This window comes from Vipera ursinii, assembly GCF_947247035.1.
Source record: "Vipera ursinii genome assembly, chromosome: 2".
Lineage (NCBI taxonomy): Eukaryota > Metazoa > Chordata > Lepidosauria > Squamata > Viperidae > Vipera > Vipera ursinii.
This window is the reverse complement of record NC_139513.1, coordinates 291447151-291462683: the sequence shown is the minus strand read 5'-3', so window position 1 is coordinate 291462683 and position 15533 is coordinate 291447151. Positions and strand designations below refer to the sequence as shown.

The 15533-nt window shown below is 45.9% G+C and overlaps 1 protein-coding gene across 1 annotated transcript in view; it reads right to left on the bottom strand.

Annotated features, from left to right (window-relative positions):
- The window catches only part of DNAI1 (dynein axonemal intermediate chain 1), a 145687-nt gene that overhangs the window by 124464 nt on the left and 5690 nt on the right, over positions 1–15533 (bottom strand). Inside the window, exons 2-5 of the mRNA XM_083351186.1 lie at positions 13816–13860; positions 4606–4704; positions 2621–2701; positions 703–826 (exon numbers count right to left, since the gene is read on the bottom strand). Coding sequence (XP_083207312.1) covers positions 703–826; positions 2621–2701; positions 4606–4704; positions 13816–13860 — 349 coding nt within the window. The remainder of the gene's footprint in view (positions 1–702; positions 827–2620; positions 2702–4605; positions 4705–13815; positions 13861–15533) is intronic.

Genomic DNA, 15533 nt, shown 5'->3' with positions numbered 1-15533 from the left:
TCATCTAGTTGGTTAATGAAACGTCTGCAAGAAAATAACCACGCTTAAAGAGTACCGAGGTTGTCGTCTCCTCCTCCTCCTCCTTCCCACAAACCCCACTCCCTTCTAGCACTGACGATGTCATCTAGTTGGGTAATGAAACGTCTGCAAGAAAATAACCACGCTTAAAGAGTACCAAGGTTGTCGTCTCCTCCTCCTCCTCCTCCTTCCCACAAACCCCACACCCTTCTAGCACTGACGATGTCATCTAGTTGGGTAATGAAACGTCTGCAAGAAAATAACCACGCTTAAAGAGTACCAAGGTTGTCGTCTCCTCCTCCTCCTCCTTCCCACAAACCCCACTCCCTTCTAGCACTGACGATGTCATCTAGTTGGTTAATGAAACGTCTGCAAGAAAATAACCATGCTTAAAGAGTACCAAGGTTGTCGTCTCCTCCTCCTCCTCCTTCCCACAAACCCCACTCCCTTCTAGCACTGACGAGGTCATCTAGTTGGGTCATGAAATGTCTGGAAGAAAATAACCAAGCTCAGAGAGCACCAAGGACCCCAAGTAAGGTCCATCTGTATGGCTCATCCCCATTGTTTTCCTCCCCCACCTCCAAACGTTTGCCACTCCGATCTACGGCACACGTACACAGGCCTGGCTTTTCTGAAATTCAGAATAAATATTGCTGAGCCTGACTTGCTTAGGACAAAACCTACCAGACGAGCTGGCTCTTATGCCCTGTCTGCGACCCTCATCCGAATCTTTGAAGATCAGGTTCCCACAAAGAGAGAAGTGTACCGCCATCTGCTCCACCACTGAGGTTTGCTTGTAGGCTCTTTCCTTTGGAGAAAGGAAAAGAGAAGAACGGTTGCACTCCGGCTCTTGTTTAACCTTCCCAACTTTGGCTGCTTTGGCTTAAGCAGACACGGGAAGAGACTTTCAGACAGATCTCTCCAAACAGCAGTTGTAGAGTTGTCCTGTGCCTGGTTGCTTAACTAGTATTTTTTGTATTTTCTTCTCCCTCCCACCCGCCCCCGAAATTCAACCCTTGTAGAAAGAAGAGATAGCTTGGCCAAGCTATCTCTTCCTAAACTGCTTTTCTTTACATGCATGTTGTTCTTCCCTGCAAGCTAGCTCACCATTGCAACCTTGATTAGTTAATTAGCACCCGGGACTAGCTTGTGCTGCTATCTGAAACTGGCATGATCCTAATCAATTTGATCCCAAAGCCTTCCTTTTGTATCCTAAGCCGCTGGGAAGAGAAGCCAAGACATTTCTTTCAATGTGAATTCTCCACTGTGTGCTTGGTTACTCTCTTGTAATCCCTTTCTCTCCAACGAATGTAAATACAAATATTGATTTCCCTTTGTTAGTTATCCTAGAAGCAAAGTGAGGATTCCAAAGAATGGGAAAGTAAGGAAAAGGAGTATAAGATTTGCGCTTTTTTCCCCAGCTTCCTTGTGAGTCAAATTTCAGAAAATGAACTTTCCCCTTTGTCAGGGCTCAACTGACTGATTGAGGCCGTGATCTCCTGAAGTTGTAAGTATTTAGGGGCAATTTCTTAATAAATCTTTTGTAAGCTTTATTAGAGTTCTAGCAACTCTCTTGGTGTTCTCCTTCTTTGATAGCCAAAGAATTCTTGCAAATTCTACATTAAGTATCAAAAGGCAGATGAATGGAAACAAGAGTCCCGTTTCTCATTGAATGCTAGAACAATGCTATTACTTGGGTTTTAAGGTGTGTGTGTGTGTGTGTGTGTGTGTGTGTGTGTATGCATGTGTCTAGAAGACCTCATCACTGCCAGGCTGCTGCTGCTGGCTCACTGACACACGGACGCACGGACTCTGCCTCTTCCCCCATTGCTAACGAGAAAGGGTCAGAGATAAACTAAGGAGGGAAGAGGAGGAGGAAGAGAACGACTGTGTGGTTTTTGATGCTCTGTGATATTGCAGATGTTTCATGACCCAACTGGGTAACATCATCAGCACTAGAAAGGAGTGAGGTTTGTTCTTTTTCTATTATTGCCCTATCAATATTGGTGGGAGTGTGGATTTTTTTTCTTGCTGATTCCTTGATTAGGGTATTGGTTTCTGCCTGATTGTTTGTCTAGAGTTAATCCCTGCTTATCTGCCCAGGGCGAGTCAACCCCGGGCCAAATCACTTTGGGCGAGTCACTCAGGGCAAGCTGGCGCTGGCAAGCTGGCAGTGACAATCCAGCTGCAGCAAGTCGGCTAGGATGAGCGGGCAGGGGCAACCCACTGGAGGAGATCCAGGGGTGGCAAACCAGTGGCGGTGAGCAGGTCATGGCGACCCAGCAACAGTGAGTTAACCCATTCTACCCTCATAAGGTAGGGCCAGCAATTTTGATTCTTTTGTCGTTTTCTCTCCCCAGGAGATCCAGGAAGGACAGAAAACTGTTCAAATAACCTCAGGGATACCCCTTCCTTCTGCAAGAATGGTCAGTGGCCAGAAATAGTGGTGATTTTCAAAGCGTGCCCCTTTAAAAGATTTTCCCCAGAAACAAAAGCCCATCACGTAGTCCCGTTTTACATTAATTGGTTCGGCCCTGCCCTACTTTAGAGAATCAATGGTCCGCATTGCAAAATGGAGGTCAGCGGAGGGAGAAACACTTACTTTAAAACTGTATCTGACAATATTCTGTGGAGCATGTGGGTTGTTGGCTGTCAGGATGCGGGTTATTTCCTCTTTCAGTTCCTGCCGCAGAAAAGAGCTGTCTCAGAATTCCACACAACGAGTAACAATGCATAAACAGAACATGTCGAAGAAATGCGTAGGGCATTTTTTTTATAGTGAGCTTGTGTAGGAATTACAGATTTTTTTCAAAATGATGTATTTGAAACATTAAACAACAGTTGCCCTGAGTTTCTGTATTCGCTGAAAATCTGAACTGTAAGTCAATACAAGTAGTCCTCAAAGTAATTGGAGAATGTGATTTATGACTGTTCATTAGAGGAGGGAATTGTGCTTTGATGCTATGTGCTCAGGGGAGGGGAATTCATATTTTGGCTTAATGTCATGGTTCCGACAGATGAAACTCTTCAAAGAACTTCGAGGCATTGTTTACCTTAAAGAATCTTTATTCGAGGAGCATAGCATCGGCACGTACATGGTCGAAGCCGAAATCTGAATTCCCCTCCCCTGAACACACAGTCTCAAAGCACAATTCCTTCCTCTAATTAACAGTCACAAATCACATTCTCCAATTAGTTTGAATCGCAGGCTTTCCCTCCAGTTCTGCAACCCGCCATTTCTTATCATCTCTTATTTCAATAACCTTGGTTCTCACACTAGTTACAGTATTGTTATGTCTAGCTAAACTCCCATGCACATTCCTCCTCCTCCCCTCCCAGTATCATCTAATTCTAACTCTTAATTCTAAGAATAAAACATAAGAAGGAAAATGGCTGTATCTCCATATGTTGTCAAAGCAAGAACATCCGATGTCAGCAGCGTTGACACCTCGACTCGCGACCATAATAGAGCCAACAGTTTTGGTCATAAGTTGCAATGGCCATAAAGCAGATCATCGAATGACCGCTCCAGCTTTTACAACCCTGTTTTGCAGCACAGGTAGTCCTCAACTTACAACAGTCCATTTACGACTGTTCAAAGTTACCACAGCATCAAAGAAAGTGACTTATGACTGTTTTTCACACTTAAAACCATTCCGGCATCCCCACGGTCATGTGATCAAAATCTAGATGCTTGGCAACTGGCTCCTATTTATGACAGTCGCAGCATCCCAGGGTCACGTGGTCCTCCTTCTGACAAGCAAAGTCAACTGAGGAAGCCAGATTCACTTAACAACCAGGTTAGCGACTTCACTGCAGCGATTCGCTTACCAACTGTGGTTGAGAATTGTCGTAAAATGGGGCAAAACTCACAATAACCATCTTGCTTAGCAATGCAAACGTTGAGCTCAGTTGCGGTCGGAAGTCAAGGACTACCTTTAATGCTTAGAAATCAGCAGATTTGGCATCCCAGCTCATTTACTCTTCGGCCCTCGAGGATGTTCACCAGGTGAGGCCGTGGCAATAATGTAACTGTGAAGCTCCACCTGTTATTTATGTGGATCGCATGAACAACCCAGGCAAAAAAAAAAAAAAACCTCAGCAAAGTTTCAGTCACAAAGCCATCCCAGCCACCGCCTTCACTTTTTTGAACACACTTTGTGGACCTTCCTGTCCCCTCCATTTCAAACAATGCAATGGTACTTCAGTACTCAACATTAATTGGTTCTGGGAGGTGCGATGAGTATCAAAAACGATGAATGTCAAACAGATTTTTCCCATAAGGAGTAACATAGTGAGCCACAAGACAGCCAACCCTGACAAGTTCCGAATCAGTGGCCTTCTAGTCCAACCCCCTCTCAAACAGGAGACCCTAGGCCAGAGCTCTTCAAACTTGGCCCTTTTATGACTTGTGGACTTCAACTGCCAGAATTCCTCAGCCAGGCATGCCTGGCTGAGGAATTCTGGCAGTTGAAGTCCACAAGTCATAAAAGGGCCAAGTTTGAAGAGCCCTGCCCTATGCCATTTCTCTTCCCCTCGCCCTTATTCGTTGTGTTGGTACTCAGTCTCTAACCCAAGTTTACTTACTGCATCTGTCAGGTCGAGCTGGTCTGGGGGCTTGATTAATGTCTTGGCCTGGGACCATTCATCAGCGCCCTCACCCACTTCGACACCCGCCTCTTCATCCTAGAACAAGTACCAGACAGCCGGTTAGCACCAGACACGGAGGACCATCAACGCGCCAGGAAGCCCATGAGTGTCTTCAGCCATTCCGATCTGCTCCTGGATTGACTGCCTGGAAATAGACTGAAATACTTTGGGATTTTTGTATTTTGAGGGGTCCTTGGTGCTCTCTGTGCTTGGGTGTTTTCTTGCAGATGCTCCATGGCCCCAAATAGATAGCCTCATCTTCACTAGACTGAGGTTAGTTGGGTCACAAAATGTCTGCAAGAAAACAACCAAGCTCAGAGAGCACTAAGAACCCCTAAGGCTATACAAATTCTCTGCCCTCCTCCTCCTCCTCCTCCTCTTCTCCACCTACTCCTCCTCCTCCTCCTCCTCCTCTTACAGATATTTCATGACCCGACTGATGATGTTCCCTAGTTGGCTCATAAAATGTCTGCAAGGAAACAACCAAGTTCAGAGAGTACCTAGGACTCCACAGTTCTCCTCCTCCTCCTCCTCCTCCTCCTCCTCCTCCTCCTCCTCCTCCTCCTCCTCCTCCTCCTCCTCCTCCCTTCTAGCTCTGATGATATCAAATTGGGTAATGAAAACAACCAAGCTCAGAGAGCGCTAAGAACCCTGAGCAATAAAAATTCTTCCCCCCCCTCTCCTCCTCTTCTAGCAGTGATGATATTATCTAATTGGGTAATGAAAACAACCAAGCTCAGAAAGCACCAAGGACCCTGAGCGATAAAAATTCTCCTTTTTGTGTGTGTATTTTTGTCGTACAAAAACACTGCTTAGCAAAGAAAAGCATTGCCACTACTCTCTATTCCAACCAGATCTGGAAACCATCAGCGTCCTGATCATTCAGGTTGTGAGCTCTTAGTACATCCGGCTTTTTAAATATATTTTGGAGGAAGCATTTAATATCCAGCTTGAATTACAGAAATTTCATGAGAACGCTTTGTAAGGGAAAAAGCCGTCTCCCTGGTGGCAAAGGCAAGAAGGCATGCTCTGTGGCAGGGTGGCATAGCCGTTCAAACACAATAATTGATGGATATCTACAATTAAGATGACATTCATAAAAGAGAGTCTATGCACCTGAGGGGCGAACTGTGGAGTTCAACTTCTGAAGTCTGTAAGACAATGTTAGATGATTTTTTTAAAAAAATAGATTACATTCTTGAGTCACCTTGTGGTAATTTTGTTGCTGTCGTTGTTTTTCTCTGCCTTCAAATCTACAGGTGACTGCAAAGATAAGTTTCGCCCATTTTCGTGACAAGATTTCTGAGCAGTGATTTGCTGTTGCCTCCTTCTTAGAGCTGAGACGGAGGGACTGGCTCGAAGTCAGCTAGCTATAAGGCCTATATCATGACTAGAATTCACTGTCTCCTGGTGATTGGCCCAAAGTCACCCAGCCAGCTTTCACGCCTAAGGCAGGGCTAGAATTCACTGTCTCCTAGTGATTGGCCCAAAGTCACCCAGCCGGCTTTCACGCCTAAGGTAGGGCTAGAATTCACTGTCTCCTAGTGATTGGCCCAAAGTCACCCAGCCAGCTTTCACGCCTAAGGTAGGGCTAGAATTCACTGTCTCCTAGTGATTGGCCCAAAGTCACCCAGCCAGCTTTCACGCCTAAGGCAGGGCTAGAATTCACTGTCTCCTAGTGACTGGCCCAAAGTCACCCAGCCAGCTTTCACGCCTAAGGCAGGGCTAGAATTCACTGTCTCCTAGTGATTGGCCCAAAGTCACCCAGCCAGCTTTCACGCCTAAGGCAGGGCTAGAATTCACTGTCTCCTAGTGATTGGCCCAAAGTCACCCAGCCAGCTTTCACGCCTAAGGTAGGGCTAGAATTCACTGTCTCCTAGTGATTGGCCCAAAGTCACCCAGCCAGCTTTCACGCCTAAGGTAGGGCTAGAATTCACTGTCTCCTAGTGATTGGCCCAAAGTCACCCAGCCGGCTTTCACGCCTAAGGTAGGGCTAGAATTCACTGATTCCTGGTGATTGGCCCAAAGTCACCCAGCCGGCTTTCATGCCTAAGGTAGGGCTAGAATTCACTGTCTCCTGGTGATTGGCCCAAAGTCACCCAGCCAGCTTTCATGCCTAAGGTAGGGCTAGAATTCACTGTCTCCTGGTGATTGGCCCAAAGTCCCCCAGTTAGCTTTCATGCCCACAGCAGGACTAGAATTCATCATCGCCTGCTGACTGGACAAAGTCACCTAAATCAGCTTTCATGCTTAAGGCAGGACTAAAATTCACTGTTTCCTGGTTTCTAACCTAGTGCCTCTGCCATTGCACCAAACGCTCCAGTTGTCTTGTGTTACCATTATCTGAAACGTTGAAGTAAACAGCACAAAAAGGTGTGGCCAGACGCATTTCAGAGAAAAGGCCAACAATCTGGGAGATAAACAGTGGCCACCACCTGAATCCCAGAAAACAGCAAGTCAAGTTATCTAAGCTACAACCATTCCTTTGGGATTTATTTTTTTTAAAAAATGTGTATATTTCTTTTATTTATTCAATTTATTGCCGTCATATTTTTGCTTCATTCAATCATCCTGATTTTGAAGAATGACATTTTGAGTTCCCCTGATTGGATTCTCTTCCCACCTCTTAAATTAATCATAATTCTGGGGCCTTCCCAAAGGCTGCACGATATATTTCAAAATGTCACTCTTGGCAAGACTGTATTTAAACATCTTTAAAGACAGAAGTTGGAATTGTGGGACGGAAAGGGAGATTTAGCGCAGTTTGATGGAAAGGCAATCAAGGAAAAATGGTGTCTGTCTTCTCCTAACAGACACAATAAGCTTTTATGTCCATGAAACGGCAGTTGTGAGCTGGCCGGCATGAAATGAAAATTATGGCCTGTAAATCTTGACCTTGTTACACAGTTATGATGGTAGAAGCCATGATGCATGTAATATCATTTGCCCCCTACCCAGTCCCTGCAATTGCCATCATTTCTCATCTGTGTTTCAGGCACTCTCAGCATTTCCTAAACAAACTGGCAATTACCAGTGAGTTTTTGAACCTCAAGATTGAACTGTGAGGTCCTTGGTGCTCTCTGAGCTTAGTGGCTTTTCTGCAGACGTTTCATTGCCCAACTAGGTCACATCATCAGGGCTAGTGAATGTGGGGTTTGTGGAGAGGAGGAGGGTTGTGGGGTCTTTCGTGGTCTCTGAGCTTTGGGGTTTTCTTGCAGACATTTCATTACCCAACTAGGGAACATCATCAATGCTAGAAGGGAGTGGGTTTTGTAGAGAGGAGGAGGAGGAGGAGGAGGAGGAGGAGGAGGAGGAGGACCATGCAATCCTAAATGCTGTCTGAGCTTGGCTTTTTCATTACCCAACTAGATAACAATATCAGTGCTACTGTTCAATACATCAGCACTCATGATGTTACCTAGTTGGGTAATGAAATGTCTACAGGAAAACAACCCAGCTCAGAGAGCATCAAGGATCCACAAAGTGGCAGTTCTTACCCTCCAGCCTTGCATGCTGCCATTTCTTGCCATAGTTGAAGCTTATTTTCACCGAACCATGTTTTCATGACAAATCATTTTCTTAGGAATTAGAATGCTGCCATCTATAATGTCAACTTGCCAAGGAAAGCCTTTTCCTTAATAAAAATTTTTTTCTACTGCTACTACTATGCAGTCCCTGTTATTCTATGAGCCTGGATGTTGTCTTGCAGATGTTTCATTGCCGAACTAGACAACATATAGAAACCATAGAATCCTCGGGCTAGAAGGGACCTTGAAGGCCTTCTAGTTCAACCCCTGCTTGAGCAGGAGTCCTTATACCAGGGGTAGGCAACCTCGGCTCTTTTATGACTCATGGACTTCAACTCCCAGAATTCCTGAGCCAGCATGGCTCAGCTTGGAAACCTCTCCCTTTCTCCTCAGCATAGCTGGCTCAGGAATTCTGGGAGTTGGAGTCCATGAGTCATAAAAGAGCCGAGGTTGCCTACCCCTGCCGTATACCATCCCAAACAGTTTTCCAATCTCTTCTTGAAAGGCCACCTGTTCTAGAGTTAGCTACTTTTTATCCCTTCACTTGCAAATCCCAATAATCCGAGTACAGTTGGAAGGGACCTTGGAGGTCTTCTAGTCCAACACCCTGCTCAAGCAGGAGACTCTGTACCATTTCAGACAAAATTCAGACTATCCAGGGGTAGGCAACCTTGGCTCTTTTATGACTCGTGGACTTCAACTCCCAGAATTCCTGAGCTAGCACGGCTCAGCTTGGAAACTTCTCCCTTTCCCCTCAGCATGGCTGGCTCAGGAATTCTGGGAGTTGAAGTCCAGGAGTCATAAAAGAGCCAAGGTTGCCTACCCCTGGACTATACTATCCCTGGCCTCCATACTTGGTGCTTCTCTATATATTTTTCACTTCAGATATTTTGCCCAAATTTCAGATCAGGTGTCTTATTCAAGCCTGGGGACTTAAAGCAAAAAAATAGTTAAATTCAAGCTATAAAAGTTAATGAACAGGAACAGCGAGCCATCACAAATAGCCATTCAGCGCCCGATATAGATTTGAACACAATCATGACTGCAGGAAAAGTACTGGCCTCCATTGCATTTAAAGTTTGCAGATGTTTGTCATCACTCGAGTTGCTGAATGCTGAATCTTTTTCGTCCTGGACTTAGCCTAACACAAACTCTCTTCATGAAAAATACCGTTCCTGGCAGCCCTCTATTGTACTGAATGCCACGCTTAGAGTACTGTGTCCAGTTTTCTTTGCCACATTACAAAAAAGATATTGAGACTTTGGAAAAAGGGCAGAGAAGAGCAACTAAGTTGATTAAAGGCCTGGAAACTAAAACATGCGAAGAAGGGTTGCAAGAATTGGGTATGGCTAGTTTAATGAAGAGAAGGGTGAGGGGTGACATGATAGCAGTGTTCCAATACCTCAGGGGTTGCCACAAAGAATGGGTCAACCTATTCCAAAGCACCAGAAGGCAGGACAAGAAACAATGGATGGAAACTAACCAAGGAGAGAAGCAACCTGGAATTAAGGAGGAATTTCCCGACAGCAAGAACAATCAATCAGTGGAATAACTTGCCTCCAGAAGTTGTGCGTGCTCCATCAGTGGAGATTTTCAAGAAGAGACTGGACAGCCATTTGTCCAAAATAGTATAGGATCTCTGGCTTGAACAGGGGCTTCGATTAGATATTGTGGTGGCGAACCTATCGCCCTCTCTGTGGGCATGTGCGCCGTCGCCCCAGTCCTAGGCCTTCATCTGGGTTTTATAAACCCTTTTCACTTTAGGACTCTGCCGCCGTATGCAAAAAAAAGTTCCAATCAACCAATCAATTTTAATTTCTCGCGGGGGAAAAAAAAGATCTCACAAAGTTGGAATTGATTGATTGAACTTTTTAGTCCCACCCAGTGTGCCGTTACCACCACAGCCACACCCACCCAATGGGCCACACCCACCCAATGGGCCACGCCCACCCGGGTTTTGGGTTGCAGTTTGGGCACTCAGTCTCTAAAAGGTTCGCCATCACTGGATTAGAAGATCTCCAAGTTCCCTTCCAGCTCTGTTATTCTGTTATGAGAACAATTAATCGGTGGAACAACTTGCCTCCTGAAGTTGTGGGTGTTCGATCACTGAAGGTTTTTAAGAAGAGATTGGGCAGCCATTTGTCTGGGATGGTATAAGACAGGGGCCCCCAATCCCCGGTCCATGCACCGGTACCAGACCGCGGCATGCCAGCAAACGGTCCGCACAAACAAGCCCCATCTGTGGGATGCAGGCGGTACGCAAAACCACCCCACTCTCCGGTCCGTGGAAAAACCTTTCTCCTGGTGCTCAAAAGGATGGGGACCTCTGGTATAGGATCTCCTGCCTGAGCAGGGGGAATTAGACTAGAAGACCTCCAAGGTCCCTTCCAACTTCGATATTCTGCATTCTGGTAACAAGAGGAACCGATGAATTTAAATTTCTACTCCTAGTGACGTGAGGCATTGATTAAGACAAGCTCAGGGGCTGGAGGCAACTGTCCACTTGTTCACGAAGGCTACCCTGAGCAGAATTTCAAGTACATCTATTTTCCTCTTCAATCTAATCCTCCCAGGAGCTTTGCTTAAAACTGTCTGTCATGTGGGGATAGCCTCTGCAGTAATTAGATCACTCTCTGCCTGCCTGCCTTCCCTCCACGGGGATGGAGGGAATATCAATCAAAGGACTGCCCCACTCATTGTCCCAGCTTCACACAAAGCTAGCACAGAATCTTCAGGGGTTTCGGGGCGAATCTTGCAACCGTATGTTCAGGCTGACACGACAGTGCTGGGGAATGAATCCCGGAGCCTCGAGAGCGATTGTAACATATTGCTTCATTTGCTCATGGGCTACGGAGTTAAGAAGGACTTTTTTTTTAGAAGGCACGGGAGAGTTCTGAAGAGCGCATCAAAGTAGATCAGGTTCTGTAGGGAAGACCTTCAGCGTCAAAACACTTGGCCAAAGGTAATCCACTTTGTAAGATTTAGCACGCCATTTGAAGGCAGCCTACTTGGATCCTGAATATTTAGAGCTCAAGGTTAAACAGGTGAGCTCCTTGGTGCTCCCTGAGCTGGGTTGCTTTCTTGCAGACGTTTCATGACCTAACTACGTAACATTATCAGTGACAGAGGTCCAACCCCTTGCCCAAACAGGAGACCCTACACCATTTCTGACAGATGGCAGTCAGAAAATTTCTCCTTATTCCCTAGGCTGAATCTCTCCTTGATCAGTTTCCATCCCTTGTTCCTTGTCTGGCCTTCAGGTGCTTTGGAAAATAGGTTGGCCCAATTGCTCTCTGTGGCAGCACCTCAAATATTGGAAAACTGCTATCCTGTCTCCCCTGGTCCTTCTCTTCACTAGACTACCTATGCGCGGTTCCTGTAACCGTTCTTCATGTGTTTTAACCTCCAGTCCCCTAATCATCTTTGTTGCTCTTCTCTAGAGGCTCAACATCTTTTTTTTATAGCGTGGAGATCAAAACTGGTTGCAGTACTCTAGGTGTGGCCTTACTAAGGCTTTATAGAGTGGTTTTAGTACCTCACGTGATCTTGACTGAATCCCTCTGTTAATGCAACTTAGGATTGCATTGCCTTTTTTGGCTGCCGCCCCACACTGTTGGCTCATATTTAATTGATCGTCCACTGAGACTCCAAGATCCCTCTCACCGTTACTGCTATTAAGCCTGGTTTCACCCAGTCTATATGTGTACTTTTGGTTTTTCTTGCCTAAGTGTAAGACTTTACTTTTCTCTACACTGAATTTCATTTTGTTAGACAGGGCCCAGTGTTCAAGTCTGTCAAGATCCATCTGGATCTTGAGCCTATCATCTAGGGCACAGGTCTGCAACCCGCGGCTCCGGAGCCGCATGCGGCTCTTTCAGCCGTCTCCTGCGGCTCCCAGTCCTCTGCCATGTGCAGTCCAAAAAAAAATGGGACTAAAAAAGTTCAACCAATCAATTCAAATATGCAGGGTAGGTGCATATCTCGCCTTGGCTCCACTCTTCAAACCCTGTTCTGCGCATGCACACATGTACGCGCATGTGCACACATTTTTTGCGGCTCCCAGTTTTTCCTTTTGTGAGGGAACCGGTTCCGAGTGGCTCTTTCACAGTTTCAAGTTGCTGACCCCTGATCTAGGGTGTTGGCTATTCCTGCCAGCTTAGTATCATCTGATATATATATACATATATATACACATATATATGTACATATATATACATATACATACACATACACATACACACAGTTTAAAAAAGAGGAACAAACAGCCACTACCACACACTTCTCCCAGAAGAACGAAGCTGAAGCCACCAGCCTGAGGATGACGGATAAGATTTCGTCAAAACGTTGCTCTTATACCTTCAATTCTACATGGGGAAAAACCCGAATGACCAAAGATCCACATCAGAAAACATATATATACTTATGACAGCTCATTATTTGTGCAAATTATTCAAAAAAGCCTTGACAAATACTTAACATATATTTGCCTTGCCTTCTAGCTAATAAAAAGAGAGAAAGAACCTGTGGCTCAGGAAGTTAAAACACTGCCTAATATATAATCAGCCCAGGTTCGAATCTCAGATAAAGGGTATGACTGACTGATGAGAACATAAAGAGTTCGAAATGGCCATCTCAGCCTCCCAAATTCTTTATTAGCAATTTGAATAATTTGCACAAATAATGAGCTGTCATAAGTTGACTATATCCTGTAGATAAGCCTTGAGACAGGACAAAACAGGAATGAAAGAGTTAAGTAGCAAGGTGCTTTCAAAAAAGCCTTGACAAATACTTAACATATATTTGCCTTGCCTTCTAGCTAATAAAAAGAGAGAAAGAACCTGTGGCTCAGGAAGTTAAAACACTGCCTAATATATAATCAGCCCAGGTTCGAATCTCAGATAAAGGGTATGACTGACTGATGAGAACATAAAGAGTTCAAAATGGCCATCTCAGCCTCCCAAATTCTTTATTAGCAATTTGAATAATTTGCATCCTAGAGGAGATCAACCCTGACTGCTCTTTAGAAGGCCAGATCCTGAAGCTAAAACTCAAATACTTTGGCCACCTAATGAGAAGGAAGGACTCACTGGAGAAGAGCCTCATGCTGGGAAAGATTGAGGGCAATAGAAGAAGGGGACGGCAGAGAATGAGGTGGCTGGATGGAGTCACTGAAGCCGTAGGCGTGAGCTTAGATGGGCTCCAGAAGATGGTAGAGGACAGGATCTCTCTACTGCAATTGTCTCTTTGACTTTTTCGACCCTTCTGGAAATCTGATTAAAAAGAATTCAGCTGCCATAACAATGTAGAACTAATAATATCGCTCAATCTCCAAAATGCGTCCAATGGATTGTGCTTAAAGGTCAGACTTGAATATGTACATTTATTGCTCATCCAATTATTTTTGTTAACTTGGAACCTACGAGGCTTATTCCCGAGTTTATTTACGTGGGACAGAGAAAGATCTGTGCATAAACAATCTAATTCAGTTTTCTTTTCTTTTTGGTGGTCTACATTCGGAGAGTTAGACCACAAAGCCAAACGTACTTGAAGAAAAAAAAAATCCATAGAGATTGTTGCGGTGACTTCAAAGAAAAATGCACTTAAAATGTAAACAGTTTACCCTTTTCCTGGTAGTTGATTTTGAAGGTCGAATTCCAATTTGACTCTAGAGAGAAGAGAAAATAAAATCGTAATTTATTTTTTTGCGTGAGATCAGCGATCATCAAAATGGCGAGGCCTGCTAAAAGCTCACAATTCATTCCACAGAAATATTCCTAAAGTATTTCATTCTATGATCTACTACCAGCTCACCTCAACCAATACTTTTCTGGCAGCAACAAGCAGGGCTGATATGTGGAAAGCAGAACAGGTAGTCCTTGGGTTACAACCACAATTGAGCCTGAAGTTGCTGCTGCTAATTGAGACATTTATTAAATGAATGTCGCCCCATTTTATGACTTTCCTTGCCACCGTTATCCAGTGAATCACTGCAGCGGTTAAGTTAGCCCAGAGGTCTCCAATCTTTCCACGCTCACAGCCTGGAGGGTAGGAGAGCAGTTTATAAATGGGTGCGCACGGGTGCGCGCGCAAACAGGACCACATGCAGCAGTGCGGCACTAGTGTCCCTATTCCCGCATGTGCAAATGGGCTGCGCACACCCGCCCGTCACTAGTGACCCCATTCGCCCTTGCAGAAACGGGCTGCGCACACCCAAACGGTGCTAGCAGTCCCGTTCGCGCCTGCACGCAAGCGCAAACGGGGCTGTGGGTGCTAGCGCGAGTGGGGGGGAGTGCATGCATACAAGTGTGCCCACCTGCCAGCCATTGCCATGACCTGCTGGCCAAGAGGCCATAGTCTAGTAGTGGGCCACGGCCCATAGCTTGGGGGGGCCCTGGACTAGAAGATCTCCGAGGTCCCTTCCAAATCTATTATTCTGTTCCATTCCATTCCATTATATTATATTGTCCTGTCCTGGATTATTTTTTGTTCTAGTTTTTCCCCCCCAATATTTATTCTACTCTGGTCTATAGTGTATTCCAGAGGTCTCCAACCTCTCTGGGCTCGCAGCCCAGAGGGAAGGAGAGCAGCTTCTCCATTGGTGTGCACGTGGACACACAAACAGGGCTGCACACACCAGCACGGCACTAGCAGCTCCATTCATGCATGCACAAATGGGCTTTACCTGCCCGCCCAGTGCTAGCGGCTCCATTTGTGGCTGTGGAAGTGGGCCACAGACACCTGCCCAGCGCTACTGGCACTAGCGGCCTCGTTCATGCTTGCGCAAACAGGCCACACACACACACACACACACGGCACTAGGGGCCCTGTTTGTGCATTTGCAAAGGGCCACACCCACCCACCCAGTGCTAGCGGTCCCATTTGTGCATGCGAAATGAACCACGCACACCCGCCCAGTGCTACTGGACCCATCTGCACCCACACTCAAACGGGGCTGTGGGTGGTAGCACGAGTTGGGAGGAGTGCATGCGTACACGTGCGCGCACCAGCCAGCCTTTGCCACAGCCTGCTGGCCAAGAGGCCACGGCCCTGTAGTGGGCTGCGGGTCGCGGCCCATAGGTTTGGGACCCCTGCTCTATTCTCTCTTCTCTTCTCTTCTCTTCTCTTCTCTTCTCTTCTCTTCTCTTCTCTTCTCTTCTCTGTCATGCCATGCCATGCCATGCCATTCCCTCTTACAGTGTTTTCTGCCCAATGGAAAACAGTGAAATACTTCCTCCTTCTCTCTTGGGTGCTGATAGTTCATCCCTGCATTTTCTGCCCATATAGGTTGGCACTAGTGCCAACTAGGCATGGGACAAAGCTGTAGGATTCCAGGATAAC